The 14,700-nt window shown below is 56.6% G+C and overlaps 1 protein-coding gene across 1 annotated transcript in view; it reads right to left on the reverse strand.

Annotated features, from left to right (window-relative positions):
* Nucleotides 1-14,700, reverse strand: part of LOC131422914 (kinesin-like protein KIF19) — a 62,454-nt gene that overhangs the window by 46,266 nt on the left and 1,488 nt on the right. The window contains exons 3-10 of the mRNA XM_058570540.1: nt 13,832-14,026; nt 9,451-9,561; nt 6,695-6,782; nt 5,614-5,750; nt 5,309-5,434; nt 4,110-4,301; nt 859-1,011; nt 230-352 (exon numbers count right to left, since the gene is read on the reverse strand). Coding sequence (XP_058426523.1) covers nt 230-352; nt 859-1,011; nt 4,110-4,301; nt 5,309-5,434; nt 5,614-5,750; nt 6,695-6,782; nt 9,451-9,561; nt 13,832-14,026 — 1,125 coding nt within the window. The remainder of the gene's footprint in view (nt 1-229; nt 353-858; nt 1,012-4,109; nt 4,302-5,308; nt 5,435-5,613; nt 5,751-6,694; nt 6,783-9,450; nt 9,562-13,831; nt 14,027-14,700) is intronic.

Consider the following 14,700-nt stretch of genomic DNA (forward strand, 5'->3'; position numbering starts at 1 on the left):
AATCCAAGGTCCTTAGAAGAGAAGAGAAGAGAAGGCCCTGTAAAGACAGCGGCAGAGATGGAGCAAGGCGGCCACAAGCCAAGGAACGCCAGGAGCCACCAGAAGCTGGCAGGGACAAGGAAGGGCCCTCCTCTAGAGCCTCCTGATATAGCGCTGTCTGAGAATTCAGTGAGCAGGTGAGGGAACAAGTGAGGGAGAGAGGGAGGCAGGAAAGGAGCGGGCGGCTCACCCTGGTCTTGATGTTCTTTGCTCTGTAGGCGTAGAGCAGCGTGCTCCGCGACTCCTCAAAATATGTGCTGGCTGGGCTGATGTGGGCGATCATCACTGTCTGGCTGTTCCCTCCCAGGGCATCCTGCTCGGGGGAAGGCACGAGCTGGGGGTGATGGGAACCGGGGTCCCCACCTGCCCGGTGGCACCCCCCCATCCCAGGCCCATCGCATCTGATTTCCACTCTGATGAGAGCAGATTAGACCAAGAGGCTGAATTTACAGGGACATTTATTTATTGCTTTGCCTATTTGTTTATTTATACCCCACCTTGCTGTAGAGTAGAGGTAACAGCATTCAGCTCAGTATAAAGAGGAATTTTCTCAGTCAGACTGTCCGTGATGGGACAGGCAGCCTCGATAAGGTAGTGAGCTCCCTGCCCCTGGGAGTATGAAGCACAGGCTGGACCACACTCAGAGGGACGGCAGGCAGGGTCGGGCAGTCACTAGAGATGGTTACTATGGTGTTTTCCTGCCTTCAGGGGTTCCTGGAAGGGCCCTTAGACCCAGGTCTGGGCCTCTCCCCCAGCAGATAAGTCCTGGAGGATGCCATCAGCTGCTGCAGCCCCCTGCCCCCAGCCTGCAGCTCGTACCTTCAGCAGGCGCGTGAGTTTGCTGTCCCGGAAGTTCACGTACTGCGCCCGACTGCCACCCTTCTCGCTGAGCGCGTTGATGCAGTTGCCCAGTGCCAGCAGGGAACGGTTGATGTGCGCACCCTCCTTCATCCTTTTGCCTCGGTTCTGGGTCTGAGCAGGGAGAGGCCAGGCTGGTGGCAAGGCGGTCTTTTTCTACATGCCATCTCTCCCATCCTGGTCCCCAGGGGAGGAGCCTGAGGTCTGGAGGGGTACAGTAACCCCACCCCACCCTGCAGATGCTCAGGCTCCGCATGCACTGATTATACTCCTGAAAGCCTGGGACCAGTGACACAAATGACACAGGATTCTATGTTGGAGTACTACGCAGCCATGAAAAGGGATGATGTAGCGCTATTTACTAATGTTGAAAGACACTCATTATTAAATGAGAGAAAAATGGGTTAGAGGGAAGTCTGCAGAACAATCCCATTTTTATAATAAAAATATGAATGTGTATGTTTTATCTAGGGAGACCCCTAGGGAGAGGGAAACTCTCTCATTCTGCCAGTCTCAGCTTAGCATCCCCTCCTGTGCGAGCACCCTCAACCACACTCCCCCGGGGACACTGCAGCAGCCTACCTGTTGCCTTTAGCCACACCATCCTGTATATTTCCTTCAAATCACTGAACTCTCCTGGCAATTACCTTGCTCTTTTATGGGTTCGATATTTCCTACCTGCTCCCCCACCAGAACATGAGGGGGCTGTCACTCTGGTTGGCCAGTGTCCCCAGAGCCCAGCACACCACAGGCGCCTGGCCACAGTGGGGGCTCGATGGCCGTGTGCTGGAAGAATGAACGGAGACGCATGGAGGAGCCGGGGGACCCAGACGGCCGCCAGGGAGACTCCGGTGCAGGGACTGGTGCTCTCTCCCTTGTGCTTGCCCCTCTTCTCTGCACTGCATTTATTATACTTGAAATCAGAGCGGAAAATAACACGTTCTCTTTAAGGGCACAGGTTTTAGAGCCAATTTGGAGGGTGGGTTGAGAATGGCCTAAACGACTCATCTCGGGCAAATGCCCCGACTTCCCAGGGTTACGGTGAGGACTGGACGGGTCACATGTGGACAGGCCCACTCAGGACGGGGCCCACAGAAGCCAGCACTAAACGTTCCTTCATTAGGTGGGAGTCCCCTCAGGGCAGGAGTGAAGCTGCCGGCCGGCGTGGCTGGAGCCAGGGCAGCTACTCGCATGTCACGTGTCTGTGGCACAGAGTTAGGGGCTTTCTCAGAGACCTCGTGCCCTTGTGCCTTATTCCCTCATGCTGGGAACAAACACTTTTGTGAGTGATTGTTTATGAGGAAATGATGGGCCGTGAAAGCCAAGCAGATCCTAAAGACAGCCCATTAGGCCACCAAGGCCCAGAGAGGGCAGTGGCCTGCCCAAATGCACACAGCAAGTTGGAGGAGCGAGAGCAAGGACCCAGGGCCTGGACCCCCTGTCCGGTGGCCTCTCCCAGAGCCAAGTCCTGGGGAGGCTTGTTCCCACCCTGCCCCCCGAGGACACAGCCAAGCCCAGCTGGGACAGGCAAGAGTCCGGTCCTCCATCACACTCGGCTTCATCGATATGAAACTGTCTGCACCCACATCTGTCTGTCAACCGTGTCTTTCATATTCTGTGTTCTGATGCTCTGACATCTGGGGCTTTGTTGCCCCTCCCAGAGTTAGCTAAGTTAAGAGGTAGCAAACAACTCACCCACGAGCACATCTTTCAAATGTAAACCAGCCAACGCAGAGCCCACACCTCAACCCCTCCTCCACAGGGCTCTCACACTCAGGCCCTCATCACAGGGCCAGGTTCCAGACAACTAGGGACAGCCCGTCTGCCCCAGAGCCTGGTGGAATTATCCAAATCAGCCAACCCTAAGCCTGCCTTCCCACAGAAACCACAATAAAGGCTCCTGTCCACAACTCCCCCATCCCTCTGCCACCTGACCGACCCTGGTGCTCCCTGTGTGGCCCTGCATGGCACTGCATGCCCCCTCCTCTTGGGATCAGTGAGAAAGAAACTATCTTTTCAATGGCAGTCGTCTCCTGATCTGCTGGCGTTACCGTACCTCCAATTTTCTATTAAAACACTATATTTTAAACCAGTCTGAGTCTAGGCCTGCCGGCCAGGCCCTGCTCATTCCAGCAGCCGATGCACCAAGGGCAGGGCCAGGTGCAGGGCAGGTGAACAAATGAATGAGTGAAGCAACCCAATGATCAACCCCAAAGACACAGAGCACATGGCGCGACCGGAGGACAAACACCACGGCAGCGAAAGGCAGGGGTTTAGGTCAGACTCCTCCTGGTCCCCAGCGAGACCCCCCACCTGATACCCTCGTGCACAGCCAGGTCACACCATCGCCCAGGTCTCAGCTCTGCGCATGTGAAACCAGCTTGATGCTGCCCACCTGACACTGCGCCGGGAGGTTGGGGGTTATGAATGCTAAGTGCCTGGTGCAGTAGAAGGATGTGAAAATGTCGTTTGTTGATCATATTATTGTTGTTCTGATACCGCCTCCCGTGCCTGGAGGAACAGCTCCTTCTCCGTCTCTGCCCTGGGCTGTGTACTGCCCTCAAGGGACGCTCAGGCCACTGCAGAAAGTGAGCATGGCCCTCACTCCTGGCAACAGGTGCTGCAAAGGAAGGTGAGCCAAGGGCTTGGTGGCAGGCGGGCGGGACCCTCAGAGGGACTGCCGAGCTCTAGTAAACTGTGCATCGTCCTCCCAACAGCCACAGTTTGCACACACTATTCCCTCCACCTGACATGCTCTTCCTTGTACCCCACCAAACTCCTAATGACCCTTTCAGGCTCTGCCCTGAGACCCCACCCTCCTCTGGGCTCCCACTGCCTCTGTGCAGACCCCAAATCTCCCGGTGCGGTAATTATCTGTTCCCACATCTGTCTCCCCCCGCCCCCTGAGGCTCTGAGCTCCCTGCAGGCGGGTCTGGGTGTCATTCGTCTTCATGCCTCTGGTGCCCAGGAGAGCTCTGCACGCAGAGAGCCCCCCACAAATACTGGCTCAGTGGGCTTGGTCACCCAGCACTTGCTGAGAATCCATTCACTCAACAAACATCCAGCGGCGCCCCTCCTGGGTGGGAGGTGTGGGAGACACTGTCGGACAAGGCTGGCCAGCCTCCTTCCCACAGACTAAAGTACAGATGGACACAGGGGAGAGGCTGTGATGGGGGGTGAAGGGGCAGGGAGGTCTGTCGGGGGCCGGGAACCTGGGACGCCCGCTCCGAGCCTGCCAGGTCCACCATGAAGAGCCTCCCGACGTGCACTTCCTCCAAGTCTGCGCCGTGGCTCCGCTGGCGCACGGTGACCTGCAGCACGGCGTGGGAGCGCGACGACGTCTTGTTGGTGGCCGTCGGCTCCTGGGTGCGCTGCCGGTTGCCTTTGGTGAGGAGCTGCATGATCTGAGGACAGAGGCAGAGGCGGGCTGGCGGTGAAGGGCCTCTGAGTGGCCACGCGCTCCCTCCAGAGCCACCCAGGCAAGACAAGGAGGGGTGGCCCCCGAGCTCCTTTGGGCAACTCTTCACCAGCCCCCATGGCTGGGACACCAACGGCGGAACCTCACCCAGTGGAAGCAATTTCCGGTTTGCGGCAGGAAGTGATTAATTAATCAAGTCAACTAATCCAGCAGGAGTGGCAGGTTGCTGACACTTGTACTGCCTCTGCCCGTCCTCTACCCATGGCAGACATCACCAACGGATTACCCACCTCTTCCCACGGAACCAAGTGCAGCCCCAGAACCCTTTTCCATACAGAACTGCAGGCAGCCGCATGGATTCACTGGAGCTGGCAATTGGGCTGAAACTCATTTGCTGTGTAAGCAGCTGTGGAAATCAGGCCAACGAGCCTCTGCTGAGCACCTACTGTGTGCCAGGCCCTGCTAGGACTACAGAGCACGTGTGGAGGAAGACTGATACAGTCGTTGTTCAAGAATAGGCCAGAAGGTTCCCCTTCACTGCCCGGGAGCCCACCTGAGGGCGGTGTCGAGTATGGGCTGGCACAGAGAGAGGGGAGGTACACAGAAGAGACAGAGAGCTGTAGAAATGTGTACAACTGGCCCTCCCTACAGGAACAAACTTAGGATCGGGGATGGCAAGTGGATTTCAGGCTTGAGGCCAACTCTGATTGGTCGTGACTGCCTGGGGTGCCGTGTAGGAAAGGATTCTGAGCTGCCTCTGGACACAGAGGGAAGAGCATGTGACCTATTACTGACGTCTGCCCTGAGCACAGGCTGGGAGAGCGGGGATGTGGGCGCAGATGTCTGCCATTCCTTCCCTTAGCTCAGAAACAACTGTGGAGCTCTGTGTCTGGTCTGTTCTATGAACGTGAATGAGGAGGACCTCATGAGCTCTGGCAAGCATGGCCACTGTTGCTGAGCCACATCTCCCTCCGTGGGCCCCATGACACTCACCTCCTCAGCATGGGAGGTGGAGACCTCTGTGATGCCTGCTATCTGGATGCCGCCCCTGGAATCTTCCCTCAGGTCCAGAAATCCCGAGGAGGGGTTCAGGAGATCCCGGATCACTTCGTTATAAACCTGGGATGAGACAGAACAACTGGAAATGAAGCAGCTTTGTGCAAAAGAAGTGCAGGGACTTACATGTCCTGGGGCTTGGAGCCCCACCAGGCATTTGGGGGTAACACACAAAAGGCTTTACACACACAGGAACATGCCCGCTTTGCAGACAAGGCAACTGAGGCGGGCAGCAGACTCACCTCGAGGTAAGACATGGACACGCTGTAGTCCATGTTGTCCCGGGTCTCCTCGATGGCCCAGAAGAGGTCGGTGAGGGTCTGGAGGTAGATGCCAGGCTCTGTGTCCGTGCCCAGCATGGTGTAGGTCTTTCCTGCACCTGCGGGAGGAGCGGGACCCCCCCGCAAGGTGGGGACTCCTGAGGCGGGCTTGACCCCACGTGGACGCTGTGCCACCAAGAGACCATCCACACCGGCCTCCTTTGTCGTGAAACCGTCCTGGCTGCTCTGACACGCTTGTTTTCCATTTTGGAAACAAGGAAAAAAAGCTGTCTGAACAGCCTGATGGCTACTCTGCGGAGAAACCCGGGTGCAGGGAGAGGGGGCAGACATAAGGCAGGATGCAGCCCGTGTCAGAGGACAGAGATGTGCGAGACGGCTGCTCTTCTCCCCAGTTCCCTCTGATGTCTGTGTTGCTTTTATAAGAAGAGGATTGGTGTCTTATGCTTTTCAAGGCGCGCCTCTTCATGGGAGGCCTTACCTTCCCCCCATCTGTCCGCCCTACAGGCAAGGACCAGACTGCTCTTCCTTCCCTAGAGCCTGGCACATGGGAGGTACTCGCTAACGCTTGTTGAATGAATGAATGAAAGAAAGAAAGCACTAAACAAGCTATGACTTTGGACAAGGCGCTTCTCAGGGCCTCAGTTTCCCACTCTGCACAGTGAGGGGGTAGGGCCCACGCAGCTCTGACCCTCTGTGGTTCCGGTTCTCAGGGAGAGAGAGGGAGCTTAGCTTTGTGAGCGTGCGTCGAGCCCAACTAGTCATTACAGAGAAGAAATCTGAGTTCTCATGGGCAGCAAAGTGTCGGCTTGGACTGAATTCCTGATTCACTCCTACCAGCTGTGTGGCCTTGAGGAAGTCACTCTACCTCTGTGAGGCTCAGTTTTCTCACATGTAAAAAGGAGATCATTCTAGCTGCCATTCAGAGCTGCTGCATGGATGAAAGGAGCCAAGGATGCAGAGAAAACAGTGCAGCGCCGGCACACAGTAGGTGCTCCGGGGCCCCCAACCCACTCCCTCCTCGGGACCCTGCCCTTGGCGGTACCTGAGGGGCCATAGGCAAACACCGTCGCGTTGTACCCAGAAATGACACCTTCCACTAAGTGCTGGGTGGTGGCACAGTACACGTCTTCCTGTGGACAGACAGAAGGACAGACGGTGAAACGGACAGCTCGGCCAGAGTCGGGGCCCCTGGCTGTTTGAGGAGGACAACTGTGCGGTGCCTGCAAATGTCCTGTTCCCTTTGAACATGGACAGGGACCGACAAGGAGGAGGCAGTGTCAGCGCCGCGTGCGCCTCAGGCACGTCGCCTCAGCCGTGCCCGGCCTCATGGGCCAGACAAGGCCAACCACACAGGGCGGTGCGAGGGAGGATTACATGAGAAGGTGTGCGGCAGCTCCCGCCACGAGGCCTGACACGTGTTTGGTACTAAACGCTCGTGAGTCCTTTCAAGGGCTGCTGCGAGAACTGAGAGAAATCAAAAAGACTGCAAAGCACTGGAAGGCAGCGACAGGGTTTGGAAATCTGTGAAGAGCATTATGACTCCCCTTTACAGGACAAAACTAAGACCAGGGAGTGAAAGTTTCGGGCTGGCATAATTTCATTTAAGGCAGTAGTACATAGCAATAAGAGTGTGTGGGTAGTGAGCTCCCTGTCCACAGGGGTATTCAAGAAACACCTCCAGAGCTGGTGTCGGAGGGTGTGTAGGTTTGGCTGGACAGGATAGAAAGGACAGTCCCCACTTCCTCTGCCCTTCCTGGGTCCCCACTCTGTGCCCTGCTCCTCATCTCATTTCACTGTGCCAACAGCCCCGGCTGGTTGCACAGCTCAGAGAAGGGAGAGGCAGCATCTGAGCCTGGGCTGGACAGACTCCAAAGCTGGTCCTGCTTTCCCCCAGCTTTGGACTTACACAGTCTGGGCCCAAGTCCTGGTTCTGCAACTCTCTAGCTGTGTGACCTCGAGCAAGCTGTTGACCTCCTGAAGCCTCAGTTTCCCCATCTGTAAAATGGGGACAATATTATTGTATATTTTCTAGGGTTGCTGTGAGGCTTGTCAGACAATGCTTGTCAAACAGCTAAGCTCAGCACGTGGCATACAGTACCTGCTCATAAGTGTTAATGCCCAGGTCCCTTCCACCTCCGCTACCATTGAGATCTCAGGAGTGAAAGAAGCGTGTGTGCCCAGACAGCAGCTGGGCCTGCCCGTGCCAAGCCCATCCGTCCTTATAATTACAGCCCTGAATGGAGGGGGACATTCCTAGTGCCAACGGGTGGCCGGTGTGTTCTGAGCAGGCCCTCCCTGAGATGCTCTCCGTGTTAACTCAGCTGCCAGGCATGAAGGAAAAGAAGGCACGGTAGATTAAAGAGGCTGCAGATTCCCGCCACTCGAGTCCAACTCCCTCCCTTGAGGCTGGGCCAGCCTTGGTGACCTGCTTGGCCAGTAGAGCATGACAGAAGTGGTGCCATGCCAGCTGTGGGCTGAGCCGCCAGAGCTCTGGCAGCCTCCAGCTCACCCTCTCAGAGCTTTGAGGTCATCCCACTATGAGGCAGCACAAGCCACACAGGGAAGCCTTATGTGGGGGCTCCAGGTGACAGCCCAGCCAGCTCCAGGCCAACAGCAAGTCCTCTGAGAGCCGAGCAAGGGGTCCATTTGGACATCAGCCCAGTCAGGCCTTTGGATGACTGCTGCCCCCCATATATGACTAAAACCCTGTGAGGGTCTGCCCAGCTGATCCTCCTTGGCCCACACAACCATGAGAGAGGCAGTAAGTGGTGGATCTAAGTCACCTAGCTTTGGGGAGACTGGTTCTGCTGCAGTCGAGAACAAGGAGAGCGTCTTGGCAGTTGCACGTGGTGCAGAGTGCAAGGGGAATCCCTGGGCTCCCACGCCTCGTGGGAAGGGAAAGTCACTTGGGCACAGGGTTGAGTCAGCATGGAGCCCTGCGTCCCTCCCTGGCTTTGTCTCGGGGCCCAGTATCCCCCAGACTTCATCGCCCTGGTGGTGTGACACTCCCACTTCAGCAGGCCTGGGTTCAAATCCTGCTCCACCGGGCTCAGGAGTGAGTGTCCTTCACTCAGCGTAGTCTGCCCTCAGCCCTGGGATTCCCTCTGCAACGTGAGGTGACAAGGCCCCTCTCACAGGCCAGGGTCAGGTGACATGCCGGACAGCCTTCTGTCCTCAGTAAAAGGTGGGGAGGAGGAGTAAGACCTGACTCTGGCCTCTGTGTGACCTTGCGGAGCCGCAGGCTCTTCATTCAGGAAGTAGGTATGCCAAAGCATCCACCTGGACCTCTTCCCTCCTCTGTTCAGCCGGCTCCTTCCTCCCTCAAGTCTCAGCTGAGACGCGCCTCCTCAGAAAGGCTCCACTCACCACCGCGTGCCTCGCTGGTCCCCACGACAGCACTTATTAGCAATCTGTTTGTATCTACCTGCTCACTGTCTGTCTCCCTTGCTGGGATGGGAGCCCTGTGGGCAGGAAGTGTGTTCCAGCCACAGGGTGGACAGGACAGTGCTTTGTTGGATGGAGGGATGGGTGGGCGGACGGACAGGTGGACAGATGGATGGATGAGTGAGAACATTTGTAAAGCCAGGGCACCTGGTGGCCCACTGCACCCATGGACAGGGACTCCTGCTCCTTGCCCCTGGGATCACCCAAAGCGCCATCTCCTCGTTCATCAGGGAGACCCTTGTGAGAAATCATGGACAAGACTACCTGGCCACCAAGTCCTCCCAAGGGGGCTCAGGGTTTGGTGAGACGCCCATGGCCAGCCCAGGGGAGCCGTAGGTGGGGTGGGGCGGGCACCTGTGATGCATGCTGGTCGAAAACAGTGTCAAAGATGAAGGTCTTCTCCCGGGACCGGTGTGTGCGCAGTGTGTCCTCGGGGTCCTCGCCGGGGTCCATAAGCACCACCATCTACAGACAGTGAGAGGGAGGGGTCAGAGAAGGGGCTGCTCACAGAAGCAGGACAGGCTCCACGCCCCCAGAAGGACCCCAGGCCTGGCGCCCGCCCTCGACGACATCCAGGGGCCTGGTCTGGGTCCGAGAAGGGCCACAGGCCTCTATGCTCAGCCAGGAGAGGGACTGGGGGGACTCAGCCCCAGGCAGCCTCTCTGCTTTCTATCTGAGGGGGCAGCGTCTCCTGACTACTGCACCCCACAGCCCTGACTGTAAGCCCCCCCAGACCCCCCAGCACTCACGCACTGGCGCCCAGTCAACGTTGAATCCACAGCCGCCCCAGCACAGCACCCAGCACTCCTGCCAGCAGTCGGGCCCTGGGGGCTGAGGTCCTAGTGAACAGCCCCGCCCACCACAACACCCTTGGCTGGCCAGTGACTACAGGAACGGGCCTTTGATGAAGTAATGGACCGAGGGACAGGAAGGGGCAGTGTAAACTGTCAACTGCTGAGTGGGCAGCCTTGCTGCTGCACTCTCCCCACAACCCTGAGTACGTATGTCCATGCCCCACCTCTTTACCTCCTGCTCAGGGGGCTGCATCACCCAAAGGAAAGGGGAGAACGGAGGAGTGGGGGCCCACGGGCACCTGGAGAAGGAAAGGACCCACCCAACCTTTCCAGCCCCGCCTTCGTTTCTCTGAGCGCCCGGGTCGCTCCTCCCGGGGCCTCCATCTCACATAAATATGTGATTATGAAGCGCGGTGTTCCAGGGCCTCCGGGGACAGGCAGGTTCAAAAAAGCCTTTCCCAGGGGAGGGGGGCAGGCTGCTAGAGACCAGTCAGCTCTGTTTACTCTGCAAGGAGCTCCTGTCTGCTGAGGGGCTTGGAGGGTTCAGCTGCCCATCCAGGCCTGCAGGGCCAGGCTCCAGGGAGGAGCCATGGAGTCCTAGGGGGCATGACTGGGCTGACCAAGAGCCCCCTGACCTGGCCACCCACCCGACCCCTCCCTTGGTCCACAGCTTTGGAAACCAAGGTCCCAAGAGGTGAGGGCTGCCCAGAGGTTCCTGGGGAGTCAGGCAGGGCTGGGAGCAGCCCCCTGAGGCCTGGCCCAGCTTCTAGCCAGGACCTTCTCCATGACATAAGCTAACTCTCTTTTCCTTTATGCTTTTCTTCTCCTTCCAGTGATGGAGAGGATCTGAAGAAAGGAGGACTCAGGGGCGGCCCTTTCTACACAGTTTCCCCTGTGTGGTGCCGTGGGCCAACCCTGAGCTGGAGAAGGAATCGGGGGCTCTCAGCCCAGTCCTGGGGCCTGAGGCTCCAGAGCCCGAAGCCTGGTTTCCAACCCTGGCTCCACCCATCACCAGCTGGGAGGCCTTGGACACATTCCCTCACCTCTCTGGGCCTCGGTTTTCTCATCTGTAAGGTGGACGTAATACCAGAACCCACAGCTATGAGGGGTAAATGAGATCATGAGCACAGCACTGAGCACTGTGTGTTCAAAACATACCAGCTGCATTGGGTCTTGGACTAGAGAAAAATTTTTTTTCCTTTGGCTATAAATATTATGGAGAGAAATCAGCAAAATGTGAATACATCTGTAGATTAGGTGAGACTGTATCAATGTCAATTTCCTGATTTTTCTCACTGTACTGGGGTCACAGAACGTTCCTGTTCTTAGGAAATGCACACTGAAATATTCGGGTGTGGAGTTATGTCCACAACTCATGCTGAACCGGGCCAGTAAAAAGAAGCGTGTATACAGAGGGAGAGGAGGACGAAGCAAACGTGGTAAAGTGTTCACATCTGGGAACCCGGGTACAGGAAAGAGGGGAGCTCTTTGTAGGGTTCTTGCAGCATTTTGCTTAGTCTTCTGAAGTTACTTCAAAATCAAAAGCTAAGAGAGAAAGTGACCATGCACAACATGGACGAACCTCAGAAACGTCACGCTGGTGAAAGAAGCCAGAGGCAAAATCCACACACTGTAGGATCCCATTCACGTGAATCCTCCAGAAGAGGCAAACCCACAGAGACAGGAAGCAGGTGGGTATTGCCAGGGGCTGAGGGGGAAATGGGGAGCAACTGCTTAATGGGTGCGGGGTCCCCTTTCGGGGTGATGGAAATGTTCTGGAACTAGATAGAGGTGGTGGTTGCACAACACTGTGCATGTGCTAAATGCCACTGAATTCTTCACTTTAAAACAGCGAATTTTATATTATGTGAATTTCACCTCAATTTTTAAAAAGTGGGCCGCGTCTTTTGTACAGCACACAGCAAGGCAGCCTTTGGGAGCCAGGCCTGAGATGGGCTCTGAAATGGCCCCAAGACATTCCTGCCCACATGCCCAGAAGGGCAGACCAGACAGGACATGGCGGCGGGGGGGTGCGCAGGTGGAGAGGGATCCAGGGGGACCTGTGACCGCACACTGTCACCCACATGCACATCCCCACGTCGTTTTGAAACACTCTTCTGCGGAGCCTAGTGACCAAATCCCAACATTCCTCGAGATTTTGAGGGGGCTGTGGCACCAGAAAACCTGAGGTCAACTTGCTAACACAGTTTTCCTTTCTCACAATGCACTCGTCTCATTTCAATCCCCCCAGCCCAAGCCCCTCCCCCATGAAATCCAGAAGTGTCCTAATTGCCTAGATTCACACAATCCCCAAAGCCAGGGCATTGGGAGACATTCTCCCTCTAAGGAGAAAGGTATCCTCAACTTGAGGAGACAGCCTTGGGTGTCCACGGACCTGCCAGGACTGGGGCCAGCAGGGGACGCTGTCTTCAGGTGTGGTAGGTCATCTCCCAGGGGTGTGGCTGGCAAACAGCAGGAGGCAAGACGAAAGGGGCATTCTGACCCACACGTGGGTGCACCTGAGGCCTCCGTTACCAGATGGGACTGGAGGTCCTGACCCAGGGACGGCGGGGCAGCCCCCTGGGAGGAGGTCAGTCAGTCAAGGTCTGGGGACTAGTGGTGAGACTACTTTAAGAGCCACCATCGATTCCAGCAAATTATGGGTCTTAAAAGTTATTTAAAGTGTCCTCCCTTCTTCCTCTAACTTTTGTTATTTTAATCAGTGAGGGGCACACAGTTTGAGCATGAAGACTTGTGAGCGGGTGCAGCCCTGCTGCCCCAACATTACACACTCAATACCCTGTCTCTATGTAATAACACGGGCACACGCTGTGTCCTGAATCCGCGTGTCAGTTCTCTGCAGCATCCCGAGGGGTTAGCTCCCGTGCCCCGCCTCCCGGAGCACTTACAGCGAGAATTTAGTTAGATCAATGCTGTTTCCCTACTAAAACTACATAGCACTCTTCATGGCTAAGCCAGACCCTTTCCTGCAAAACTCGTTTCCCTCGATTTTACAACAGCTCTGTCCTGTTTTATTGCTTAGTTATATATGAACTCAGCACTGGTTCACCCCAGTCTCTCTGACCCCCACCCCAGACATTCCGTCCATTTCATCTTCCCGCTGCGTTGCCCCCCAGCTCCTCACCTGCCGGGTCAGCACTGGGTGCCCCAATCCCGGTGTGCAGTGTCAGCCAGGGCTCCCCAACACCGGGGCCCTTTGTCTTTGAAGTGCAGACATGCTCCTAGGAACAACACTCAATTACTCACTAAAGCTGCCTAACAACAAATGCGAAAATCCAATTCACTTGAAAAAATTTTGTTTTCCCCCAGATTTGGCATTTATTCTGGCAGGCGACTATGACGGGCATCAACCTGTCTAAGCTGAGCCTGTTTCCGAGGAGCAGGGATCCTCGGCAAGGTGGCAGCGCGCCATCCCACTCCTGCCGCCCTTCTCAAAACTACAGGTCGAGACCTGGACCTGGACCTGGACCTGCTAAAACTGCGCTGGCCTCCCTGCCGTCTCCTGCTCCCATGGCTCGCCCGCCCCGAGCCCAGCCGGTTCCTGCAACAGGGCCTGGAGCATCCCTCTCTCCCAAAGACCACTGGCCTCCCCTCTTCTAGGTGCTGCTTACATGTCTCATCAGAGAGGCCTTCGGGACCACCTCTGCCATGCTTTCTTCTTCTCTGTGGCACTGAACTCCCCCAACATCTGTCTGCCCCGAACCCCCGACTAGAAAGTGAGCTGGGTGGGGCAGGTCCTTGTCTGCCTCCTGGCTCTACTCATGTCTGCAACAGCCCCAACCATGGTGAGCACTCGACATTAACATTTGTTGAAGGAATGACTGAATGAGTGAGTGAGTGAGTGACACAGGTGAAGTATGCACGGGAAGGGTGAGCTCTGCGACCCCGTGGACACACTCCCCACACCCCCACAGCCTCACCTGGTTCCCCACTTTGTGGGCGATGACGGTGGCTCCTTCCTCCAGTTCTGTGTCACTGAGTGGGCGGATCCGCAGCACTACCTGTGGGCAGGACACCGCGGCAGCTGCTGATTCTCCCAGCACACCAGAGACCCCCCCGGCCCATGCTCTCTCCTGCTCCTCCTTCCCCTCCCCCCGCACCTCGTGAGCTCCACGCTCTTAGTGAAGCAGTCAAGGCCACCGAACCCCAAGTGCCCCGCCAGGCGCTAACCTCCTAACACGCAGCACATGTTCACGCCTCACAATAACAGTTGAGAGGAGCACTGTCCTTCCTGTTACCCTCATTGAGTCTCAGATGGGGAGACTGAGGCACCGAGAGGTGAAGTAACTTGCCCAAGGCCACACAGCTGCTAAGGGGTCTTAACCCCTCACTCAGTCACTTCTGTTTTACCCACCACCAGAAGGGACCCAAACCTTCACCCAGGACGTGAGCACTTTCAGAGGGAAAGTTGGTTTCGCAAGTAGGAATTCCATGGGCTTTGCTTGCCATCATTCTCTGCCCTGCCCCCATTCTTAGGGAGTTCCACAGGAGGCCCTCTGGGATCACACTAACCCCAGGCCTCAAATCCACCTCGACCACATATGAGCTGTGGGCCCCAGCAAGCCAGTGCAACCCTGTGGGCCTCTGCTCTCTCATCCGTGGGATGCGCAAGTTCCTCCTGGCAGAAACAGTAGCCATGGCTCTCTCGAGGGGCAGTCAGGACTGAGGTCTCTCTGTAACCAACTGACAGTTTGGGGGCAAGTCCCTGGCCTCAGCAACCAACTATCAAATGGCCTGCAGTTCCAAGTCGGCCAGCAGACGGATTGATCAGGCCTCACAGGGCCTGGAT

This window comes from Diceros bicornis, chromosome 26 (genome assembly GCF_020826845.1).
Source record: "Diceros bicornis minor isolate mBicDic1 chromosome 26, mDicBic1.mat.cur, whole genome shotgun sequence".
In the NCBI taxonomy this organism is placed as follows: Eukaryota; Metazoa; Chordata; class Mammalia; order Perissodactyla; family Rhinocerotidae; genus Diceros; species Diceros bicornis.